The following is a 26,340-nucleotide window of genomic DNA, read 5'->3' as shown; positions in this document are numbered from 1 at the left end:
TATTAATTTACCTTGACCTCTAATTTCAAAGCACCATAGCAACTTTCTGTTTTTCTTTTAGGTCAGGTCTCAGTGCTTTTAGAGCTTGCTGATCCTGGCTCATTGTTTTATGTCATTGGCAGTTTTGAAGCTATTAAATGTTTAAGTTGCATCTTTCAGTTACAAATTCATAGCTTGCTTCAGTGTCATTTGAAGTGGAATTTGGGGGGAACACAACATGATGAGAGGATAAAATAAGAGGCATACAGTTGAATAGTGTAAGCACTGAAACTGGTTTCATCCAGTTTTTGAAGTATTGACTTAATTTTTAACTAGCCTAGACTAAGGGTTTGATAAATTGGGGATGTATGGACTGTACTGGGCAAAGAAAGCAATATTCTGTTAAGAAATTATGAAAACCATTCATATTGTAGAGCTTGGGTAGAACATTTTAATTGTACTCCTGTGCATAATGCAGTAAAATAACTTCTGGGAGGTATTAAGACAACTTTACGATGTGGTCAAATTAGAAAGAAAATTATTAGTTAAGAATTGAATAACTTGCTTAGTTTTATTATGGTGGAGTCCTATTAAGGTTTTACAAGGAAGCAGGTTTGATCATATACTTGGTTTGAAGTCAAGTTTGCGTTGCAGGTAGCCTTTGATCTTCAGAAGCCTTTCTCTGTTGGTTTGAGTGTGCTCCTTAGAGGAAGGATGTCTTTGGTGGAGGTGACTGGCCATGTCTGCTGATGGCTTGCAGTACAGGTGCGTTGTTATGGAGTGAGAACCGGTTCCTCCCTGGAGCTGGAAGACATGGTGTGAACTGGTAGGTTATCGATAACCTTTTGTATGTTTAACAAGACAAATCCTTCCGTTTAATTGTTTCACTGTGAACAAACGCTTATCACCGGATGTTTTTGGACTTGTATCCCTTTTAATTTGTTTTGGACCAGGGACTGTAAAAGCCATTTAATCATCTGCAACATGCAGCAAAAGCTTTAACTTCAGAAAACGGCAGTGAGACGGGGCTGGGGTATCTGGGGGGTGCTGCCCCAGCAGAGTGCCCATGGAGCTGCTGATGCCGCTGAGCAGCACGTGTGTGCAGGGGGGTGTTGCAGCTTATAGAGCAAGTATTCCCCAGCTTGTTATAATTGCTTAAACAAGAACTGCAGCTACTCCCAGTGCCTTATGTGCAACCTCCTGGCGTCATTTGACTTCTCCCAGTGCTGTATAATTGGGGGGCTAGGGGTTATAAAGTACTTGATTCTGTAGTCTGTGGGTGAGACAGGTAGACTTAGGTAGGAGAGTGTGTGCCTGCTTCAACACTTCACATGGCCAATCACTACCCCTATGTTATATCCTTCACTTGCTTTCTCTCTATGCATTTTCCATCCCCTAGTGCCAGGGTCCAGGATAGCCAAACTGTGGAGGTGGAAGTGGTGACTTTGGGTCCAATGGAGAAGTGGGATTTGAATTTGGATCCCCAGAAGCCTGAGAAGAAACTGCTGTGTGAAGTGGTTTCTTCTTCTGATAATGGTGTTATGGCATAGGTGTAGCATGGTACATGGTAAAACAGCAAATTAGCTTGAAGGGTGAACAGACATTTCAAAACAAGGCAGAGAATTTAAGGAGGTATTAAGCAAAAAGGAAGTGGAGGCTTTAATGTTTTACTTGAGAGGGCATTAACTTGCTTTTCACATGTCCTCAGCTCTCGAGACAACGTAGATGCTTTGGGTACTAATAGTCTTTGATGTGGTAGCAGTCATCTATGGGTAGAATGGGAGCAGGCAAGTGGGAAGTTTGCCATGTCAAAGCCAACAAATACACTAGTTTTGCTGGTGAGAAAGTAAATGGAAGGGGTTTCCTAAAGCTGTGGGCTGCCTGGGTAGGATCTGAGAACTTGCCCGTCTTCCTTTTCTGTTTATCAGCTTAGGATGAATGGTGAGTCATTGTTAGCTGCATGGCGTGTTTCATTATTGGAGACCTGTCAGAAGAGTTGATTAATAATCCAGAGCATTTGGATTCAATGTGATAAAGCTAATCATAACAAAATACTTCAGTGCCTAACTTGAAGCTGTGAAGAAAATCCTGTTATCTTAAAAGTGTGTGTATATGGAAGGGCTAACTTCTTTTTTTACAAGATAAACATAAACTCAGTGAGTTGCAGAGTGGCAGTACTGTTCCCAGAGGCTGCTTTCCAAACTTCCCTGTGATGAAGTGGAGGCGAGATTTAGTCCTGTCACTTGTGGAATTTCAAGAATATACTTCTCAAGACCTCTTAAGTTACATGATGGAAGTTGTATGGAAACATCTTAATTAAGCGATACATAAATAATTGTAATGAACACAAATTTACTTTCTTCTCAGTTTTTTTGGAGTAGCCTGCCTTTTTGCTGGGTGTGAATTTGTGTTTTTATTTCTGTCAAGTCACTTAAACAATTTATCATTAACACATTTACTGTATTACAGTTTACCTATGTAGATATTCTTGAAATAACTTCTTCCAGGTAAGGAGAATTGTTAAATGTCATCCCATACTTAGTTTTACCCAGAGAGGAAGACAGAACAAGTGACGATTGCTTTGAGTTCAGCAGATCTGTATGAAGCAGCTTTGAATTTACTCGACTTGTTTAATGAGCATATTGAAAGGCCAGTGTAGCTGCCTGTCTCAGAGTCCAATAATTGTACACAGTGTACTGCAAGGGAGCGATACTCCCTTTCTGGTAAAAAGGACTAACAATCTGTAATTTTTAGTAATGAATGTTTGCAGGTAGCACAGTCCAGACTTAGCATTTGAGCTGGCTGCCTTGTAAAGGTTTAATTTGATTTCCTTGTTCTGTAGTTTCCAGCGTTGAAGTGAGAGTTCTTGTTGGATGACTAACACATTTCAGCGCTGGTTAAGGCACTTTTGGAGACTCAGTGTTCTTCATATATTAAATATTTTATTAATGACATAAGCAGGTGTCAAGGCCAGTTCACAGTCACATGTCTTTGAGCCACGCTTCTGAATTTTGCCAATCTCAGATTCATTTTGCAAGAGTGTTGAACGGGGTTAACGCTTGATGCTGTGGTGCTTCCCCACATGGCCTGTTAGCACCTAGGCTTTGTACCTCTTTAACACAACCAAGGGCATAATTTTTCTTGTATTTCTGCTTTGCATTGTGGTGTTTACTCTATATTTGTTAGGAGAATTGGAAGTGTGTTCAGAATATTAAGAGAATATATTGCTACAGGTGGACACCGATTCTTTCTGTTTGAGGTATAACTCTTCCAGGCAATGTCGCAGGTATGTCATCACTGCTTTTGCATAGCCTGTGAGATTCAGTTTGTTACTGTGTGCAGCCATCCATTTCTTACTGGAACACAAAGTTTATCCTGAGGCAGAGGGGAGAACTCATGGCCAAGTTGTAGGACAGAGCTTTAGTCTGTCAGCGGGGAATAGCTGGCTTTTGTGTGACTATTTGAGCTGCACATGTGTAGTAGTGGGCTTCATCAGACTGAACCAAGAGATAAAATTGACAAAACTGAATGTAAATCAGTATATTAATAATTTCTGGGAATGGACAAGCTATTAGGATTTGGAAGCACAATTCAAAGATTTGCCAAGTTAGCCTGTGATGACCACTAGAAGAAGAGTTTGCCCAGGAGAAATGAGTTATGAAGTAATTCAAGACTTTCTAAAAAAAAAACCTTGCACAATCAGATTTTAATGACCAAGGTGATGGCTTTATGCTGCCATCATCAGTGTATAAATCCCCAGTATTTTTTGTTTGCACCTGTTTTTACTGATCTCATAACTGGCCATTGTTACAGAACGAACATGGAATTTGGTTGAGACACCAACTTTTCTTTTCTTTTTGGATGGGTTACAAACTACCTATCGCAATAATGTTTCTGTACTTGTGATTATGGGCACTGTCAGTATTTCCATTATAAATGTCTGAATTTTTTTTTTTTAAAGAGCTTAAAACTCAATTGTAAAAAATTTGTTCTTGGCAGAAAACTTGTATACAAAATCTCAGCTTGAATAAGGCTTTTTAATGAATTTTGAGAGAGGGAAGGAAAGCCTGGACTGCTTTTTAAGTTGAGGTTACAGAGGAGAAATATACACTGAAATCTCTTGTTAGCAGTCCTCCCTCAGCTTGTAGAGAAGTATAACAGAACCCCCCCAGTGTGTTAGTCCCTTGCCCTGCATTAAATTTTAGGTTGAGTTGTAACAATTGAGCTTAACTTTTGATTCATTCTGTGGAAAAGCTTTTGATAGAACAGCATTCTTTGCCAGGCAGGAAAAACAGACCAAGGGTACCTGGCATCAAGAAGGCAGGAACTCTGTGGCGGCCAGACCTTCCCAGTGCCCACTGCAGGGAGAGGCTTTTTAAATTGCTGGTTGCAAAAGTGAGATATACCTTTTTTATGGTAATGGTAAATCCGGTTCTGAAGGAAAGAAGTAAAAATATGCCATTCTTATTTACTGCATTTTTCAGTGCTGCAGGAGATGCTCTGAGACCATGTTTAATCAATGTATATTTTCACTGGATTAAATAAACCTGAATATTGACGTCATGAAAATAAGCTGAGAAGTCTGGTGGAGGATGCTGATGCGTTTTACTCTTCTAATAAACACTGCTTCGAAATTTAATGAAGCATACCATGTTGCTAAAGGTAAATGCAAGCAAACAGAGCTATAGACATTTCACTTGAGGTGCTCGCTTTTTAATAAGATTCGTCACTAAGTAATGTGAGCAGATCCATATGACGCAAATGCCAGCAGTCGTTTCCCTGCCACCATTTCAAGAGGAAACCTGGTGATACTGATTGTTTTCACTAGAAGGAGAGAAAACACTGCAGCAACATAAGTCCTCAGCAAAATGCTGAGCATCACTCATCTGTTTCAAGAAGCATCTTTCCTATACCTTGGGCCCCTAGTTTGCTTTAACTTCCATTAAGATGAGCTCCTTTCAAAAGCAATCTGTGTGTAACCTTCTTGTTCTCATCTATGCCCTCCTGTTAATGTGTTTTGTCTTTAATAGAAACTTCCTAAAAGTTCTGTTGAGCATTAACAATATTGTATATGTTTTGGTCCAGCACTCAGTGTGGTGTGTCCCTGGTTCTGACTGGGGCAACTGAGCACAACTAGGAAACAAATAACCCCGGAAAGGGTGCATTTTGTCAGAGATAGTGGTGTGTGGAACCTGTGCCTTCAATGGGCATTTCCTTGCCTTCCCACAGGAAAAGACAGACATACCGATTCCCTGGAGACAGACCAGTTATCGCGTTCTTGTGCGTTTCCTTCTAGCATGCCTTCTGTTGTGGCAGGTTTGTGACTCCCTTTTAGAAGGAGATTAGTTCTTCGGTACCATTGCTGTTGCACATGTATAGATGAAGCTACGTAACAAGAAAAAGTCACAGCAGAAAGGTAGTTATGGAGAGTACCTTGGTGAACTAGTTTTGCTGCTGGAGGTAAGTTCAGTGATAAAGTTTTTATTAAAACTTTAGTTTTATGTTATTATAATAGGGAATTACCTAAACGTTCCAGAATCAGATAATTTCATTCTAAACTTTTTGAAATTTCGGCTTTAGATGTTTTGACCAATGTATGAACTGATTTTGCGTAGGCATGGATAACAAAATTGTCAAAAATTCATATTAGTAAGTGCCTGAAACTTATGAAGAGGTAGCTATGCTATGGTTATAACTGTGGAGTCATTCATGATTTTGCTTCCGTTTTGCTGTTCTAATGATATTCCCAGGTGTGATACAACTGAATGATGTCTCAGATCATCTTTAAATAGGAATTCAATAATTGCTCTGATTAGTGATAAGTCTGTTAGTTTTGTGTGTAGAAGTAAGAATTTGTTTTGTCCCAATGACAAAAAAAGAAGCAGTGCTTTGTTTTTGGAACTGTGGGACATTTGTTTCTATCCTGTCTTAATTTCAACCCCAGCTGTAAATAAACTAACACTGCCCTTCGATTATGTGAGTACCTGCTGTGAAAGTCAGATCTATGGTTGTGAAACCCTGAACGTGGTCTGTGTGGTTAAGCCTTAGTCCCTGGGTGGGAAGAAGAGAGAAAGCCTCCTTCTGTTCATAGAAAGCTAACTGGTGTGTTAGTGTTTCTGATAAGCCCCCAGGAGTTAAGTAATGCTTTGAACCTAGGTGAAGTATTTGGAAACATTAATCCTCACATCTGCATGTAAACCAAATATCATCCTGGTATTTTCTGAGTGGAGAAATACCCCCTCACTTTCTCCTGGGACACCTGCCTTCCCCAGCTGCCTTAATGTGTTTCTCTTTGACATGCTTTTGCTTTGATACCCATGAAGCACAGCAACCCAAGATACTTATTTTATGAAAACTGTTCAGGTATCTGAGTTTGTGACTTTACCACATATCCATGTAGCTGCTTTGCTATTTTCAGCCATCTTTTCACACTTGGACTCTGCCTTGCTACTAGCCATGTGAAATTCATCTGTAGTGTCTATAGGACAGAATATGCAGATCTGCCTTAGCACAGTGTCAAGTAGTGCAAACTAGGCAAGATAGTTTGAATGATTTACCAAAAGCTATGGGCGATTGAGAGTAGGATTATATTCCTTGAGCAGGATTACTTTCCTTATGCACTTCATAACGAACCTATTGAGAGTCTAAGATAGATAGGGAAGTCTGGTATTTCCTGGCTGCAGTAGTGATTGCATATGAAGCAGTCCCACCTGCACTTTCTAACTAGGCATTCAAGGACTCCTCTGTGCATTTGAGTGAAATGGTATCTAAGTCAGGAAGCCCAAATAAATGGATTTGTAGCAAGTTTAGATCACAGATTGGGAACCTTCCCAGTTTGATAACCCAGCCTGTGTATTTGCAGAAATCTTTGAGCAAAAATGTACTGCTGTCATCTCCCTTTTCTCCACAGGCACTTGGTGCTCTATGTTGCAGTGAGATTCTGTCCAGGGTCAGAATTTGCTCCTATCAAGTGTGAAGGACTAAGTTTAGCTCCCAGCTTGTCTTCTCTTCAGAAATGACTTTAAGGGACACAGAAAGCTCTCAACAGTAGAGGAAGCTGTTATATTTTATCCCCAGTGAATCATCTCATTTTCTTTTCCCCCACTTACCATAATTGCAGGGATTATCTCCTCCAATTCCTTTCCTCTGCAGGTGGTCCTCTTCAGCCATGGCTGTCCCTGTTCTGCCACAGCTTCTCCTGAGCTCAGAGCCTTTTCAGTGCCTGCCCCAGGGTGATGGGAAAGGTACTGAATTCACAGTGGTCTTGGTGTGCATGACTGGAACTGGCAGCAGCACGGCATGCCAAAATACAGTTAACATGATGGTGAGTTGATGTCTCAACCCATTTCCCAGAGGATGGAGCTGCTCGTAGTGAGAAACCACTCTGGCAGATGGTAGCTGCTGGCTGATGTATGGAAAATGTAGTGTAAAAGTGGACTTCCAGTCTTCTGTTGCTAAAGGTCTTTAAGTTTCCTGGGATGCATCTCCAGCACCTGTTATGAAATCCCTTTACTTTCACACCAAAACATGACTATCTGCAAAGGAAGCACTGGCTGGTTTTGTGCAGTTGACTTTAACAGTATCATGCTGGCATTGGGGGAGACTGTTGTTCTTCATTGGAGCCATATTTTAATAGAATTGCAATCTGATTTAGGAATTAATGTAGGTGCCAATTTCCCTGGTTTGACAGGGTAGAAACTGTACGAGTAGGATCTAATTTTGCTGAGCTCATTTGATGGGATTGAGGCAGGCATAGCAGGATGCACTCAGCCCAGTGCAACTGTATTTTGCCTGCCATGTCCTCAAAGGAGCAGTTGATCACAATATAAGTGCAAGAATGTTCCTGCAGAAAATAAAATGAAATAAAGGTAGGGCAGTCCAGCTGTTGACTGAATGCAGCCATAAAGATGGATGACTGGAAAGACTAAGGAGCTAAGAACTATCTGAAGCACTCCTGGAGTGGGAGTCTTGATGACGCTTCAGCAGTGACTTGTTTAGGTTCCTGATGCTATTCTCCCACTGTGTGAATAAATAAGCAGACCTGGGCTGATGGAACACACCAGTCAAAGGAAGTTCCCACTGGGGCATATATACTCTGAAAACTTCCATAAATTGTTCTGTAATATGACAGTTTCCAATTATGGGTTTTCATAATAAGAGGCTTATTGGCAACCAGTAATGCAAGTTAACTGTGGAAACTTCTATTGCTTTTCTTGGCCCCTGTGCACTTCCTGAACAGTGTGTGCTTTGTCCCAGGTGTACCATTCTGGGCTTTGAAAGTGTGTCAAAACATGCACAAGGCTGAGACCCCTGGGAGCTGGCACTCGGAGCCCAATGGAAAGGAACAATAAAAGAAAGTGAGGGGCTTTAGGCATGAGCCCCAACATATTAACTCTTGGTTGATTTGTTTGTTTCCTGCCTTGATGAGTTAAAGTGCTGATCACCAGTAAGAGATTTTCTTAGACACGTGGGAAATAATTTTTACACAGTTCTGAACAAAGCCTCAAACCTATATAGCCTTGGGAGGTATAGGTATGCAAATACCTTGGATAGCCCTTCCAGTACATTTTGATTACTTTGCATTGTCAACCCACTTTCCTCTTACGGGCACGTGCGGGTACAGGCTTGTTAGGTTTATGAAATGTTGAATAAGTCTTCAAAGAGGATCATTGTTTCCAGGAAATATGTTTTTCATACATACTTGTATTGTTTTTTAAAGAAAAAGGCAGTAATGGATAATACTTTGGGTTTGTGTGAGCCAATGGTCTGGATTTGCTTGGCATTGCAGCTTTCAAATGATACACACTCAGCACAAGTAGATTCTTTTCTGATTACATGCAAGCACTGTGTAATAATTACATCTTTTAAAATATATATTGATTCATGGTATTGTCTTGAAGTTGCAAATAATCCAAAAACCTGTCTGCTTCTTTACATCAGATACACACTGAATATCTTTCTGCAGTAGTTTGCTGAAAATGCAGTGAATTCAGAGAATCATGTCTTTGAAGATGTAACCTTACGTTGCTCTGTTCCTCTAATCCACCTCTCTTGAGTGATTTATTCTAGGACTGTGCATCATAGGTTTTGTCCTGGCACCCATTCCTGTAGTGTTGCAGTGCCTGTCCACATTACCAGAAAAAGATGGCTGGGAGACAGTTTAAAAAAAAAAAAAAAAAGTCAAATCAAAAAGAAAAGAACACACACGCAAAGAAAAGAAAACCAGTTCCAGTTAGTAGAGAGGGTTTTGCTGCCAGTGTGGATGGGGCATAATTTGATTTAAATGACTTTTGAAAAACAGTTCTCAAAATTGTTCCATGCATTTTCTTCCTGGCTACTGTTGAAAATATGGAGCCGAATATTTTCTGTGATGTTTCAAACCAATATGTTCTGGCAACCTCATAGCTGGGCCCTGTGCATTACACTCTTGTTTCCAGTTCGCTGTGGCCTGGAGTGCAACACACAGCTCATGAGATGCACCAAGGTGGGAGGTCTTGTGAGGAGCAGGCAATACAAAGACTCAAGGTACAAGGAACATTTCACTGGGGTCCAGCAGGGAGGCTGCCAGTTTTAAGGGCCTCTTTTATGAAAAGAGTTTGCTTGTAGGAGATGGAGGAACTGTGTGTGCCTCATCAGATTTCGTGAGCGTGTAGGAGAAAGTTGATTCCTGGGTGTTGTTAAAAGGCTGGATGCTGGACTACATCTTTTGCACGTCCCTGGGGTCAAACTTTTCTCACTAGAGAGATTTGCTGTACAGATGATGGGCTATGGCTAAGTATTCATCACTGCTTTAAGTGTGACAACATATAGCTGCATAAAAGAATAGTGTGTGGGTTGGGAAGCTGTGGCTGGGACACGAGGTGTTTGCTGTATTGTGTCTGCTCCAGGGACTCCTGTGTTTTGGGGAATGTGTGTGGTAAGGTCAGTGCAATAGCAGTAGGTATTCTGAAAATAGAGGCTGTTGTTTTAGCACCAAATCAAATCCCGGGGGTGGCAGCAGGAGTGGAAAGTGTGGAACAAGTTTGTTGATCTGGCTATAATAATACACAGCTCTTTGTAATGCTGTTGGGAGTCCTTACCAGGTTGGCTTGTCTACAAAGGAGATCATACAGCGTTCCCTGCAAGTGGGCACAGGGACACTGTCCTTCCCCATGTCTCCTTGACATTGTTACCCTCAGCATGTCTAAATATCACAGAGCAGCTCTGAACTGTGAATCCCCTCAAGCCCAGAGAGATCTCTCTCAGAGGTGTTCCCAAGTAATCCTTGGGAAAGGTTGTACAGACCTACCAGGGGCCTATTATGAACCTTTACCAGCTTTACTTTCAAAGCAACTTGGAGCAAGAGGTCCACTTTGAGCTCAGATATTTCCTCTGCAGGCTGCAGAGTGGCTTCTTTTTGGAGTTTTGGAGCAGTGTGATCCGTGACACTGGTGCCACGGCACGTGGGGTACCTGCACTGAGCAGGGAGCAGCTGCTTCTGACAACTTTTTCTTTTCCTGCTTCTCAGCAGTTGTTAGAGGGTACAAAGGGCAGGAGTGTACAGATGGAGCTGTTTAATTTATCCTGTTAGGAGAACCAGATGAAATGAACCTGAGGGAACATGGTCCTGGTCCTAGGACTGTGTACCCTACAGGCAGCAGTGCAAGAGCCAGACTTGGGAGAGATGGGTCTGGGGAAACCACAGAGAGGTGGCAGGAAAGGGCTGAAGGCAGGAGTAGACTTGAGGAGAGATGGGGGCAGAGGCAACTGTCTCCTACTCGGTGATAATGAAGTGTTGATAAACGTGTTTGGAAGCAGACTGCAGGTGTGGGATGAGAGCCAGGACAATGTGAGCAGGGAGATTTCAGAGGCAGGTGATAGGTCAGAGACCAGATAGGGAGTGGAGATACATGGTGAGGAGACAGTTCTTGGTTTGGCTTTAGGATTCAGAAAGGTTGGTCTTGAGAATTTTCCCTGTTGATGCTTTTCCACTTGTTATTCTGGTTACTTGTGCAAGGTGGTAGGAGAAGGACAGGAGCCAGACTTGGAGGGGACACACTGTAACCTGTGATGTTTAGGTACAGCCTGAAGCACAAAGAGAAGATGAGTGAACAGTTCAGGAATGAGGTTTATTGGTGGAAGCAGGATGAAGTAGTGAGAAAAGGTGGCTGTTTGGAGATTTTTTTTTTTTCCTGCAGTTAATTCTGTTACTTGTGCAGCTGCCTGACAAGCCTGGATGCAGGGCTGTCTGCTGTGTCTGCTCAGGCTGGACTAAACCTGGATGCTCAGCATGATTACTTGAATTAACTCTGCAGTAAAAACTCACTTTGCAGGTTAGTCTGAGCAGAGAGGATGCAGGGTGCTGGTGAGGGCAGGGGAGATGGCTTTGGGGATTCAGTAGGTTTGATGGGCATATTGCAGATCTGTCTCTATATTTTGTTTTGAAAACACATGCATTAGATTTCACTTGTTTCTCTCCCACCTCTCACCTACTGCAGTGGGAGCGAGTCAGAGAAGGGCTCTGAAAAGTTGCTGAAGTTGCTGTTTCCAAGGAGCCTTTGCGTACTGAGATCATTTACCCCTTTGAATCCACAAGCAGGATGGCTTTGTAGTGACTGCTGTGTGACATCTGGGAACAACAGAGCGCGCTGGGGAGGAGCAAGTAGCCTTTTCCTAATCAAGAGGGAGATATTTTAGTTTGGATGTTTGTATGATTACTGCATCCAATGTGATGCCTGGAATGTACACTATAATGTGCTGTTCAACATAAAATAGCTGTCCTGTGGGCTGTTAGCAAGTGTTTCCAGTGATTTAGAATTAAAAGATTGTTAAAAAAAAATAAAAAAAAATCCAAACCACAACAAAAAAAACCCCAGTCTAACCTTATTGTTACTTTAAAAGTAATGCTATAACTGCTCCTGCTGAGACTAGTCACCTTTACTGAGTTGTCGTCTTTGCCAGAGCTGTTTGGTGTACGTGGGATTACAAAGAGAAGGAAGGGTGATTGGGACAGGTGGTTTTTCTCTTATGGGAAGTGCCATCCTTTATCCAAGAAGGAGCTAGAGCGAGTGAGCCTTTGTTTGGTTGCTCTTTTCAGAAAAGTAAAGCTCTTCCTTGCAATATTTATGGTAGCTTGGCTCTAGCATCTATGTATGAGCTGTGACAGCATCCTCATGTTAGCCAGGCTCCGTTCCTACTCCCTCATGAGTGAACATTAGGGAACCAGCTTTTAAGTGAAGCCTGTTTAATATGGCAAAAGCTGGGAGACTAATAGATGCAGGTGTTCGCAGTATTGGTATGAAATGTGGTGTTTGTATTAGTGTTGTGGTAGCAACCGTCTTTTTAACGGTGAGATGGTAATTTGGTCCAAAGTCCCTGTTTTCAGCTGTCTTTAAATAACCGCTTTCAACCTGTTTCTGTTTCTCAAACTTGTTGCTTAACTAAGGCTCAAGTGCAAAGAGGACCAACGACTCTGACCTAAACTTTGTCTCCCCACCCTAGTATTGAGCATAATAACTTGTCTATAGTGAAAGCAGAACTTGTGTTTGACCAAAGTATTTTTTGGAAGAAAGGCATCTTACCTTGGTTTGCAAACCACAGAAGGTAGGCTTGGGCCGAAGACCTTATTTCTTTTATAGCTGTTCCAATGTTTAGTCCTCCCTGTTTAATGTGAGCTCCCTACCTGCTATGAATCTGTCTTCAGCTTCCACTCGCTGGTGACTCTATTGCACTTTTCTGTAGCAGTGTGAGGAGCCTCTTTGTGCATTGTCTGTCTGCCCCAGTGAAAAGAGTTACCATTAATGGCTTGTCACTTCTAAAATCTTTTGGATAAGTTATACATTTTGGGTTTGATTACTCATTATGAGGCATTTTGCTGGGTTTTGACTATCTTACAGAGGTGTTGCGCTATATCATCTCCATTCTTCCCCAGTATCCTTATGAAAACACTCTTTTTAATACCAGCATTTTGAGTGAGATGAAGAATTCCATTGGTATTGAATCTGTGTCCAAAACAGCTGTAGGGAAGATGATCCTGCTTCCTTACCTGTAGGATGCTTTCAGTGAAGGAAGTCTCTGTGCACAAACTTCTGTTGAGAACAGAAGTTTCTTCTGTGGAAAGTTTTTAACCACGCAAGGTGCATCCGTCCAACTGTGTCTAGTCCAGCAGTCATCCATGTCTCATCTTCAGATCTATGAGGATTCATGGATTGCTTGTAAGGATCAAACATGAATAAGGAAGAAAAGCAAACCTATTAGTGTCAGGCTTAAACACTTTGGGGGCTTGGTGCAACTATTGGAAAATGCCTGGGGGTTAATAGCTCAAAGATGATTGAAAATCACTGGTCTGGTTCAGTAGTTTGAGATTATAGACTAATGTATAAGTTGTTAGCTGTTGCCGTTGAGGAGGCAGCAACAAAAAGCCCATACCTGATCTGAGAGTAAACAGGCCTGGGCTTTGTCCATGTGTGGATGTGAGGCTTAGGTGGAAAGTCTGTGAAAAGCTTGGAACTAACAGAGTGGATATAAGATTGCTTCTGGCAGAGAAAGCAGTTTCTCCTGCAGCTCAGGAGGTAACCCTTGTGCTTTCAGATGCACAGATTCCTGGTTCAGTTTTCTTTTGGAACAAATTCCTCCCAAGTAAGGACAATTGTTCATTTGATGGCTACTTCAAGACTGGGCTGGATGCAGCGAGGTAATCACTCTGCTGTCCAGATTGTACGTATCTATGCCAGGATGTTCTTGCCCACTGGCTGTTTTTTATTATATTTATGGTTGAAATGGGATTTTCATTCAAAGATCTTGTGTTCAGTCAGCTATGACTTTACAAACCAATCACTGTGGGGCAGAAACTTGACACTTGTTCAGTGATAGATGTTTGTTTAAAGTTGGAAGAAAACTTTCAGCCACTATCTTAAGGATCAGACATTCAAATAAGCAACTGACTTTCGTCAAAATGCTTATTAAAACATTTTTTATTATTATTAAAGAGCATATGAAAATAAGACAACTGTAAGGTTGACATTTGACTTCCCAGATCAGGAAGTTAAGGTCCTTGAAGGAGCTTTAACCATGCGTCCTGGCATGTTTGCATGGTAGTAGGGTCATACATTTCATGCATATGCAGCAAGGGGGAATCCCCTCCTTCTGGGTCCATGCAGAGTCAGCTGCATTGGCAGAGAATGATGCTCTGTACTGCACATAGGACTATGTGATAGACTTAGCCAATTGTGTATTTAATTTATTCTGCAGCTCTGATAAGTACCGATATGTTCTAGCTGTATGCATTATGTCACTTGCTAGCTTCAATAGCATGGTAAGAAATAGGAGAGTGCAATATCATCAGTTTCTGGTTTCCAAGATGCTGCATGTAAGAAATGCTTATTCTGTCATGGTCAAATTTGCTGCTGCTCATATACAGAAGGATCCTGCTCTTTGGAATCTGTGTGATGAGCTCATGTTGGCCAGCAACTCTGATCATCTTAAATGGAGTAATTGTATCCATTGAGCTCCCGATTTTGTGAAGTCTTATGCAGCTTTCCAGTCTTGTGATGTACAGCTTCTCTAAATTTTTGGTGTGATGTAAGAAATCCTGGGTGAAATTCCCTGTTCTGTTCTGTATGAGGTCAGCCTAAATGATCTGTCTTGGCCTTAAAAAGAAAACAAATCCTATCGCCCATGCTTGCCAGCATCTGGACACTTTGCTACTCCACACTGCATGGAGGTTGTGATTTTGTGGACTCTGGAAAACTTTACTTAAAAATTCATTTGCAAATCCATAAGGAAATGTGTGACTGGGGGCTTAGGTAGTCACAGCTGGAGTACCATGCTAGCTAGTGACAGCAGCGTGTATCCTCTAGCTTGGGGGGAAGCACGGTAATTTAGCATTTAAAAAGAAATCTGTACCTGCTGCCTTTTTTAATGCAACATAAACTCTTCAAGCCTAAGCTTTTCAGTGCTACGTTTTTAGAGAAGCACTTCCTATCATTCGGATATATTTGATGTTGTTCGCTGCATTACCTATAGAAAGGTTTATAATTTAGCACCTGAAACACATCTCACACTCTCCAAAGAATGACTTGGAGAGAAAGAAATTCAGGCAAAGCCTGAAGAGGTTGAATAAAATGAACTCCTGCTGCAGTTGCACACTTGCACACATCTGGTGCAATTGAAATTTAAGAGCTGAATACATCCACATCTGACCATGGTAGGGTCCAAACATTGCTGTTGACACTGGTTTTCTTTTTGGATAGGCACACTGGCAGAGTCACTAGCGTGTGGAGCCTTGTCAGCTCTCTAATCTAATAGACTGTTCTTGCCCAGACCATTGTGTGTCAGTATTTTATGTACCAAACGCAGCCAGGCTTAATAATCAGCCATTTTCCCACCTTCTGCCAAACTTTCTCCCTTTTTGTCACAATTTAATGTTTGAGTCAAAATCTGCTATGGTAACAAATTATATACATATTAAAAAATGGAAATAAAGATGGAAAGCGGAGTCACAAAAGGTAACAAGAGTTCAAAGTAATGTCATCTGAGGTTTTTTTTTTTGAGAGACTTGAATTCAACCCCATTTTAAAATTGATTTTGTTTCTGTTATGTATTGTGAAAAGATTACAAAGAAATGAGTACTGCTTGAAAGCATGACTGTATCTCTGTGTATGTAAAATTGTGAAAGTCTTCCCTGTACATGTCTGATTTGATCTGTTTGCTTTTTAGTTACTAAATAATAATTCGTGGAGCTTTTTGGATTGTATTTTTCTTACTTGGAATGGTTGTCTTCAGCTAGGACCTGTTGAGGCTATTTATGCTTATTTCTAGTGACTACATCTATCATATAAAGTATGTTACCAGAAAGTTGGGGGGGTTTATTGCGTTTTTTAAAGGGCCCTTCACTTGCCTTGCTGGTGGCATGAATTGCTGCTGTCATGTACTGGGTTAGCGATGCTGAGGATTGGCAACCTTGGAGGAGCATCTCCAGGGAGTTACTTGCCTGGTGAACACCAGCACCAGCTGGAGAGGAGCTCAGTTGCTGGGAGACATTGGAATGGGGTCACCCAGTTTCTTTGTGATTTTAATGTTCAGTAGGTTATTTCTTATTAGATGCTGATTTGAATCTTGCACTGAAGTACCACAGCTTGAGTGAAACTTAAACATTTTTGAAACTAAAACCTGGATTTAGGTTCCAGGGCCAGGTTGGTGCTTGCAACTCGCTGTTGGTTGCATGAAGGATGCTAGTAAAGGCATATGTATCCAAGGTATCAACCATTTTGATCATTATATCTTGAGATGGAGCAGTTTCTGCCTTTGTCACATGCAGTGAGGGATGCCATCCAGGTCTGGTGGGTACCTTACTGGGACATGGGTTCTTCATGATTTTGTTTGACGTGATTAGACATATGGTTTCTCCTCCCCCCTGTGCCATTGCTGCACTAAAGTGGGGACAAACCTGTAGCAATGGTCAGTTACTTATCTGAATTATCAGTAGTTAATGGTTAAGTAATTTGTACTTTAATTGAGTTCATTCTGCTTGGTAATTTAATTAGGAGATTTGTATAAGTAACAGCAATAACTGAGTGCCTTTAACAAAAAGGCCAGAGCCTAAAATAAATGTAGAGCTTGGTGCCTTACCAAGCTGCCACAGTCCAGTTACTCCGCAGGTCACAGGGCACCGTGTTCTCTGGTCTGTACTTTTTCAGTCTGTTCCTAATTGTGTGTTGGGGAGCTGTCCCGGAGATGTGCTTTGACATGATCCCAGCATTCACTGGAACTGCTTGAGTTTTGGGACTTCCCAGGATGATTAGTGTATCTTGGTGAACAATGGTCTAAGCAACTCATTAAACTGTAGTGTATCCTCCTCCCTCTCTGTGCTTACTCCCAGCTTCTGGAGAGCCGATTAGAGGCTTGGCAGGAACTGTATGGTTATGCTCTAGATACGCTTTGGATACATTATTGTCACAGTTGAGGTACTGCAAAAGCCATGCTGTTCCCGTCTTTATCCTAGTGAGGTACCTCTTTCGATTGTGCAATATCTGTGGCTAATTACACAGCAATTGCAGTGTGCCACCAGCCACCCACAATTCATTGTCAGCTCCTTGGGGATGCAGATGAAAAAAGAAAGAGAATGTTTTCTTTCTTCAGTCCAGTGATTTAGCTTGCCTCTTTTTTTCTCTTAATCCCCTGCTCCTTCAGGTAATAAAGGCAGATGGTAGTGACAAAGAAGCAGAAGCCACGCATGAATCAGATGTCCCTGAGGATATGTTGGGGACTTGCATTCCTCAAGAGGCAGCAAAAGGCGATGCTGAAAGTCCGGATGTCATTATAGAAGCTCAGTTTGATGATAATGATGCAGAACATGGACAAGACCTCTTGAAGGATACGTTGACTGATGACATTAAGAAACTTTCCCTGGATACCGGTGAAAAGGGTGAGTAGATCAGATTGCTGATTTAAACCTTTATTTGAACAAACTGTTGAAGTATTACTTTGTTGCCTTGCTTTGCTGCAAGATATAAAATACGGGCATAAAAGCTTAATGCCTTATCACTTCTATCCCTTTCTGCTAAACTGCCTTCATAGTTTTGAATGGATATTAAGGACTGGGTTTTATGTAGTTTTGATTGATGCAAAGTAAATCTGTGAAACAGAAGTCACACCTTTAGATTTGCAGTTCTCAGGGCTGTCTGGGGACTGCTGGTTGCTGTTTAATTCAAGATGCTGCTGTAGCAGTTTCCTTCATTGCAGCTTGGCTGGCCAATCTATGTGTCTCAGTTTGGGGATAAGAATATATTTCCTTGGGGGCAGTTAGGTTTGTTGCTGTTTTCAAACAGTTGACTTATGAGCAACTTAAAGATTTGGTCCATTTAAAAAGAAAATTGGACTAAAACCTAAAGCCAATTATGCAATCTGTTTTGAAGGCAAACCTATTTTATTCTGAATCTGAATTCCATCCAAACCATCAAGTGTTGCTTAGGGCAAAATAAAATAGGCTCCCTGTCCCAAACTATGCTTATGTTGCTCTTTGCATGTCCTTTCTAGTACTAAATCCCTTCCTGAAGAGCTATGTGTTGAAAGGATTCTGACAACTGGCACATTTAACATGTGCCTTCAGCTGCTGGTGAAAAATTTTTCAGGACAGATATTCTGGTGCATTCTTGATGCATGCCCCCGTTGTCCAGAAAAGATGGCAGTAACTTAGGACATAAGTAATTGTTAGTCTCTGACAAATCGTGGTGGTGGTTGTAAAGCTATTCTTTTTAATGCCTCCTGTTTTCCTGAGAGATTGCTTTTGAAGATGCACAGACCTCTGCCTGTACTGTTGGTAGACTTCCATTTTTCACACCTATCTGTTAATAAAACTGGAAGTAACATTTGAGTGGAAGTGTTGTAGTTTTTAGGAGAAAACATTGGTTTCAGCTCATGAATGGAGCTGCCACCTCACCAGTTCATGCTGTTATTTCCTTCTGGGTCCCTCCACTGTCTTTGAGTTACTGCCAAGGTATGTGAACCAACTTCCGTCTTGTTCTGTTGCTTTCCAGCATAGGGCTTGAGTTGGGAGTTACTCATCTTGTCTGTGGATGTTTTACACAGCTAGTTATTAACCTCATCTTTTTTGCAGTCTTACACACTCTGTTGTAGCTGCACACTGTTGAGCTGCCACTTTGACTCGACAATTCTAAATCTCCTAAATCTCCTAAAAATGCTCCTGAGTCACATGTTGTGTCTGTTGTGTCTCTGTTGGTTCTGATAGCAATGGCAACTTAAAATTCAGAGAAATACATTCTAGTTTGACACCAGCATCTAAAATAAATACAGACTCGAGCCAATATTTTACTTTACCTGTATGACTGTCCTTTAGTGTAAACGCTTGATGAGAGTTGCTTTTCTTGGTGCATCATAGTTCCTCAAGATGCTCTGGAGTGACCTGTGTTGGAGGTTATCAAGTCACCTCTTAAAATCTGTGCCATCTGAGTGGTTTTTGCCACTTAATTCTATCTTTGGAGAATATTTGTAGGGCAAATGTTAGGTCAGCTTATTTTCTACACAGTTGAAATCCAACCTACTTTTCCATCGCAGTTGCCTAAGCCAACTGTTTTCTTTTGTTTTGAAGGCCTTTTCGTGTTCATCCTTAACAAGCCTTGTGGCTGGTGTGGATGTGCCAGTTAGATTTCTGCTGAGTTTGTATTTTGCTATCGCCTCTTTTAATAGTTGCTTCAGCTTCTTTGGCCATATAACTCATATGGATTTTTCTCTAGTTTCTTCTTGCTCTGCTTTTTAATGCTGTCCTTTTTTTATACATATAAAGTTTATGATGCTGCTTTTTCTGAAGGTGTTTTTGAGCAGTTGATGATTGCTTTGGCTTGTTTCCTGTCTTTCATGCAATTTCTCATATCATCACTTACCCAGATTTTAAGTCTTGCCTGGAAAACAGATATAGTTATTCCAGCATCAGTGATAACTGTCATGAAAAAAGAAAAGATCCTGCCAAATTCAGTCTTCACAGGTGTGGCTTTTTTAAAAGGACCAAACATACACTGTTTCAAGGCAGAACTTAGCCTTAGAGGATAATATCCACTGGACTTACTAAGGCCATCCACTGGAATGTGGTACCGGCATTGGGAGGCAGAATGCTTTGCAGGGTTGGACTGTAGTGAGTGGAAGTGCCCTTCCCTGTGTAATGTGGGCCTCCCCTGGGAGGGCTGCTTGGCTGATGCTGCCTGTTGAACTTTCCTTTCAAGTTAACTGCCTGTGAGCCTTTTCTTTCATGTTACATCCCTTCTGCTGGAAACAACTACTGCAGCAAAACACAGAGGGGTGGATGGGAGATGAGTTCCCATAGGGGGGATTTCTTGCTGACCCACCAAAACTAGTGGTTTACTTACTTTCCCTAAGAGCATTCCTTTGTAGGGTTTATTACACAGACTCATTGCATGGCCTTATGCACAGAAGGGAGCAGCAGAAATAATTTGTGGCCAGTGCAACTCTTAAATGAACACTTGTAGTGTGCTTTCTTCTTTTTTTCCTTAACATAGGGAAGTGTGAAGGTTTCAAGCTGGACAAAGATGCCATCAAGGGTATCATATTTAATAAAATAAAATCAAGAAACAGTTTATCACGTTCTCATGTGCACTTTATGTATGTATGTGCATGTGTGTATATATGTGTGTGTGTATATATAAAAAGATCTATATATATAAAAGACCTAAACAAAATCCAAACTAAAAAAAAATTCACCAGATTTCTGGGGGTGAAAAATATCCATGGCTACTCTAATAGAATCAAAAGTAAATTTTACTCATTCTGGGGCAAAAAAACCCAGAGCCACGTTGAGACAGTGCTCAAATCTTCGTGCATATACACAAGCTCTGCAGATTGCTGCCTCTCACTTGCAAGATGGCTTTTGTCCTTTCTAACGGAGGAGTAGAATTACATGATCTCTCTGTTGCTGGCTCATTTGTTCTGCTGCTGATGGTCAGAATGAACCATGAAGAATAAAAGAAGATATGTCATTTGAATACGAGCACTCTGGGTTGCACTGGGAGTGCAGGCTGTTTTGATATCTTTTCTACCCTGGCCTGTGTCCCATCCCTTGCTGTGGCTCTGTTCCTCTTCAGAGCACAGTGACCCCCTCCATCTGTAGTTACACACTGGGGCAAAGAATTTGGGGTTGGCCTTTGCTGTCAGAAGCTCTGAAGCATGAAACACTTTGTATGCTGATTATGGCTCAGATTTGAGTGGAATGAATTTCCCTGAAGTCATTGTATGTTGGGCTTCCTATGCCTCTGTGGGGCTTAAAGCAAACTGGTATAAATTGTTATGCGTGGGGCTGCAGGCTGAGTGAGACTCAGGTGTTGGATCTGTCTTCACTAAGTGTTGCAGTTATGAGAGCTGTGCTTCCTGCCCTTCTCTTCCTAAGACCCCAGAAAAGATAGAATAAGCAAGAGGGAGGTCCACAGAAGTGAAGAGACCATCACATTCAGCCTAATTCTCAGCCTGTGTACTTTCTGAAAGTTCTTGTGCTCATAAAAGTGCGTCAGTCTTGCTTTGCTCAAGGGTATTTAAATAAAAGTTCATAACTGGTTTCATTCTGCCAGAAGCTGTCCTGGTCAGACGAGTTTGCTCTGCTTTTCTGAACTCTTCTTGCAAAGCAGTTGGGTTAAAGATTATCTTCAGAGAAGTCTCTGGTCTAGGAAATGATGAGCCATTTTCCTCTCCAGCATGCTGTTCTACGCAAAGAGCAATACTGTCCTGTTCCAAAGTTAGATTGTCTTAATGCTAAGTTTTGGTCATTGGAGGTAGGTCTTTTTTAGCAAAGTTGGAAAACTGTCCTCTTGTGTTTTCAGCTGTATTTCCAAGTTGTAAATATCTCTACACACTAAACAAACTTTCTTTTTTTTTTTTTTCTTTACAAAGACAGTAAGAATGAGAACCCTGAAGAAAGTTTCTCAGCTCCCTTACTAGTGTCCTTCAAACCCTCTCTGGGGTTTCTATGCCCTGTTGAAATGCAGGCAAAGAACAAGGCAACAGCATCCTGGCACTAGTCTGAATGATACTGTGTACACAGAAAAGATTAATTCTCTGTAGTGCTTGGTACTGACATGCAAGTCCTCTGTTTTACCCTGAGACCTCAACTTACTTTGTGTTACTGCTATCCAGAGGAGTCATCTGCCAGTTGACATGACCTTTGTCAGGTCTGTAATTCTTTTCCTTAATCCTCATTCACATTGACTACTGCAACAGAGGTAATGTAACTTTTATCTTATCACTTAGTACTGACCTAGAATACATTATTTCTGTGACTTGTCACTGCAGTAGAAGGATTTTCCTTATACTCCATTTCAATATGTAATAAAAATTAGAAACTTTTCTGTATCCTCCCAAACCAGGGAAGGTGCAAAATGTTCTGTACAGAATACTTTACGATGCTCTATCCCTACACAGACTTGTGTGTCACATGAGTTTCATACAAATGTGAGCTGTCTCTTGTTAAATATTGGAATCAGATTGCTCTGATAAAGAAACATCAGCAATTGAACAGTAGCAGCTCCTTGTACTCTTGAGAATGGCAGCTGTGCTCATAAAAGTGCCTCAGCCTTTCTTAGCGAAAAGATATTCAAATAAAAGTTTGTAAAACTGTGTCACTATGCCAAAAGCTATCCTTGTCAAACTAGTTTGCTCAGCTTTTTTCAACTCTTCTCACAAGAGATCTTACTTTACCAGATACACAGAATATCCTGCTTCCCACGGGGTGGCTCACAGAAGTCATCAAGTTGGTGGACTGGCTGCCCTGGCAGCAATCAGGTAGTTGTGTTTGTTCAGGATTTCCACTTACACCTATACTTTTGCAAATCAGAGTTTGAATATGTGAATGTCCGAGGCTTGCTTACTGCCTTGACATAATGAATTTTGAATAGAAGTAGCTTGTATACAGGCAGAGTAAACTGACAGCTAACTCAGCCAATTGCATGATGGAAGATTGAATTGAATAGCTGATGGTTAATAGGTAGAGTCAACAGAATTTCGGTTGGAGCTGCTGCAGAACTTGCTCCTGTCTGTTCCTTGCTCCTTGTCTCCCTGTCTGTTCAGCATTGGCCAGGTGGATGCTGGTTGATCTCTTTTCAAGTCAAATGTAACTGTCAGTCTCTAGAAGCCCTGGTAAGCTCAAAATTTATAACCTAAAATTGCTTGGTGTCCACACTGCAACTGACTGGAGGCTGTTACTGAGTGTTTCGGGATTGCTTGGCTGAACAGAAGTGGTGGCATTTGGTAAGTTCACCGTATGGTTGTGTGATAATGTATTAAACCATTCTTTTCCCAAGATGATGCTCTAGAGCCAGTGCTTAGAAAGGTTTTTGGATCCTTCTAGCAAAGAAAAAAAAAGTATTTATAATCTAGAGTTTAATCTCTGTTTTGTACCTCTGCACCTTCTCATGCATTTCCATGCCCCCTCTTGTGCTTTTGTGTCCTTTCTGTCTTCTTTTAAGCTTGACAAGGTGCCTACCTTTCTTTTGTGTCTTCCTCTGGCACCTGGAGTCCTTCTGCAGTTGGCAGTGTCTCGTATTGGCATAGGCAGAGTTTAGAGAGATACTACTGTTCCTCTCTTTGGCCAAGGCTAGTAGGGAAAGGAGGATGGTGACATGGACCGCATGCTGTCCCTCTGCTCTGCTCAGGTTCCCCCTTCTTTCAGTTTAGCTGCCATGAAATCTCTGACAAATTTGGAGCCCACCAACGTCACTGGCTGCTGGAAGGAATAAATGTTCTTCTCCGTTCTCTCCAGAGGCTCCCATTCACTCTGAGTGCTTTTAAGGAGTCTTCACGCTTCTTTCCTAGCCTGCAGCTTTCTGGAGATGGATTGTCTCCACTGCATAGCTCTTAACATTTCTAGGCCACAGCAGAGTGAAAGCTCACCAGGAAATCTTCTCAGTTACACGGCTTTTAATAGAAATCCTTGAGGTGGAACTGTCAAAAATCAGATCAGTTTCACTCTGCTGAAGCTTGGAAAACCAGCAGAGAAGCTGGAGCCGTTTCAGCTGCTCGAGACAGCTCTCTATTAGTTTATCCTAAGTTCATGTTTGCGGGTCTCTGGATCTAGCTCTTCTGGTTGTTGCTATAACTTTTCTCAAATGAGAGCATAGATTTCTTGAAGAGTAAACAGTATAGCAACTTAAGAAAAGTGTTCTACTGGTATTGAACAAATTGGGCTTTATGGCTGCATTGATTAAATGCTATGGGCTGAATAAGCTCCAGTTATTCTTTTGTTGCACAGCTGAAGCCTGCAGTGGAAGTTAATGCTGGGAAAGCTTCTTATGCTGTTCTTCCCTAGTAACTTATCTTGACCCCCAAATGACTTCTTAAGTAAGACAAAAAAATTTAATAAATTACTTATGCAATCAGGTAACAGGAATTAGATTAAGTTCAGCATATTACCATATGTTCCTGAATTCACCTGTGTTTCTTCTTTGAGTTACAAGTTTAGGTCAAGCAAGTGAGAGGGCATGATACTGAGCATGAATGGTGGGTGTGAAGATAAACATTAATTAGAGTATGGTCATTGTTAGCAGCAAGGTTTCCAGGATGAATCAGGTTAGGATTCATTCAGCTAACATATTTTCCATGCAATAGTAAAATTGGACACACACACTTTAGGAACAAATGCACAGGCAGGAAGGAAGAACATTAAGTAGATAGGCAAAATACTCAATGGAAATGTTTGTGTAACATTTTAATTTTACTTGCTGTTAATGTAATAAAACTGTATTTATGTAGACTGCAACACTACCTGGTTTTTTTGAGGTTTAATTCTGTTGCAATAAAGCTTCCAAGCCCCCTGTTGACTGGCAGCTTCTCAAGGACATGAGAGGGCCAGGAAGCCTGAGCACCCGTGCTGTGGTTGTAGTAACGTTACTGGGCTACTGAGACAGCTACGGTTTGATCTGTTGGGCTAGATGGCAGCTTCCCAAAATGACATTGAATCTTTGTTGTGGATCAGGCTTGGAGGGTTCTAAGGAAAAGTGACATTCCTGTCTCATCATTCTGCCATGTCCTCCATCCTTCCTTGTGGAGGTGGCTAAATATAAGTAAATAATTATATGCTTGGCTGTGTTGCGTGTGTAAGGAAGCCAGTTATACTCACCTCTTCACGTTGCCTTTGCTCTGTGTTATTGCAGATGCTTGTCTCTCTGCTGTACACATCCATTATTATGCCTTTCCTCTCCCTCTCTGAGGCTCTTCTCCTGCCTGTGCATCTTCAAAAATCTTCTTGCTAATCATCTGAGTCTCCTGGTTCTCATCTTCACTGTGCCATTGGGCACGCAGGTGTGTGAGTTCAGGCGCTTAGGCATGAACAGCTGTGGCAGGGTGAGTCTACTTAAATGAGTATTCAAAATAAACATCTCTAAGGAAGTTAGTCCTATTCATTAGACACACAGCTCTGTGATGAGACAACTCGGGAGTGCTGCATAATTTGCAGCAGCTTTGCTTCTTACCTGCAGAGCCCTCTTGCATTGCACACAGGAGCTGTTAGGCTGATTTTGGACAGGCTGCATGTGTTAAATTCCAAAGCTGTTGGCTTAACAGTCTCATCACAGTGAACTACCTGTCTTCCCTCCATCACAGGCGGAAAGCTCTGTGTGTGGAGATATAAATACTCACAAAGTACTGCTTCTTGCATGATATTTTCCTAAGTGAGCCTTCTTATAGCCCGTTTAAAATAAATTCCAGTTTTAGATAGTACCTGGTACCAAGTGAAATGGCATTTTCCTTCCTACCTACCTTTTGGGTAGGGAGGAGAGGCTCTTTGGTCTGCTAGGTGAGACTTCACAGAGAGCTCACTTGGACCTCTGTACTGTGGACTCCATGGGGGAGAAGTCTGCCAAGATCAGGAGAAGTTCAGAGCTCCTACCTCTGTAGGTATTGAAATAACTTTGTAGGAACTGAAATCATCCAGCTAGGGACAGGTGTTTCTAAGAAAACTTTGATCCTCAAAAAATTACATTTTGGTTTACTTGGTGAAGGGAGGACCAAGTATGGTGTGACCTACTGGTTCCTACCATCAGTTTTGTGTTCTGGAGGAAAAAACCTGTTCTATGCCGATAAACATTGGTGGCAGAATGTGAAGAGCCCTTGTACTGTCTTCTAAACAGTAACATGTTTCCTCCTTGTTGTCCCTAAAAAAGAAGGTTGTAGCAGAATAGCGTAGACCAGGGAAAATCTGTGCGTGTATTTGAATGTACTGCTTTTTGGTTGAAGGGAGTTTTCATTTCCATGTCTTTTGTATTGATATAGACAGAACTTCTAAAAACACATTGCCTTTGAGTGTGACACACAATCCTTGAGATATTTATAATGAATTGGTTTGTTTTACACCACTTTCCTTATGTATTTGGTTCTAAAACATAATATGCTGAAAACTGCTTATTGAAGCAGATGTCAGAGAACCTAAGTGTTGTTACTTCATTAGTAAGTAGAAGACTGCTGTTGAAAGGTTTACAGATGTGCTAGTATCTAAGCACTAAGCTGAAGAGCAATATTTTCTTTAAAAGCTTCATATCAATAATGCTTTCTGATGGGATTCTTAGATATGCCTATGTAGAGTAAGCCAACTAACTTCTCAAGTAGATTTTTTTTTTCTAGCTGAAGTAGCAAACATCAAACTGTTTTTTTTTTTAAAACTTATTTCTTTCCACCCGGGGAAGGAGATTTTTTTTTTTCCAGTGAGTTGTTTTTGAGATCTGAAACTGCGATATATTTTCATTTGCAAGTGGATATTGCATCTTTAGTTGTATTCTTTTTGGACAGAATTGCAAATTTCCACAGTGACCAATGCAAACTTAGTGAAAATAATTTTGGATCTGTCACAAGTAATCAGAATTCTAGTCTGATGAC

The 26,340-nt window shown here is 41.3% G+C and overlaps 1 protein-coding gene across 5 annotated transcripts in view; it reads left to right on the top strand.

Moving 5' to 3' along the window:
* Positions 1-26,340, top strand: part of DIS3L2 (DIS3 like 3'-5' exoribonuclease 2) — a 197,739-nt gene that overhangs the window by 45,856 nt on the left and 125,543 nt on the right. For all 5 annotated transcript variants that reach the window (XM_075031552.1, XM_075031553.1, XM_075031551.1 and 2 more), the window contains one exon: positions 17,149-17,383. In XM_075031552.1, the coding sequence (XP_074887653.1) occupies positions 17,149-17,383 (235 nt within the window). The remainder of the gene's footprint in view (positions 1-17,148; positions 17,384-26,340) is intronic.

The sequence above is a fragment of the Buteo buteo genome, chromosome 7, assembly GCF_964188355.1.
Source record: "Buteo buteo chromosome 7, bButBut1.hap1.1, whole genome shotgun sequence".
In the NCBI taxonomy this organism is placed as follows: domain Eukaryota; kingdom Metazoa; phylum Chordata; class Aves; order Accipitriformes; family Accipitridae; genus Buteo; species Buteo buteo.
This window is presented reverse-complemented; position numbering and strand designations above follow the sequence as displayed.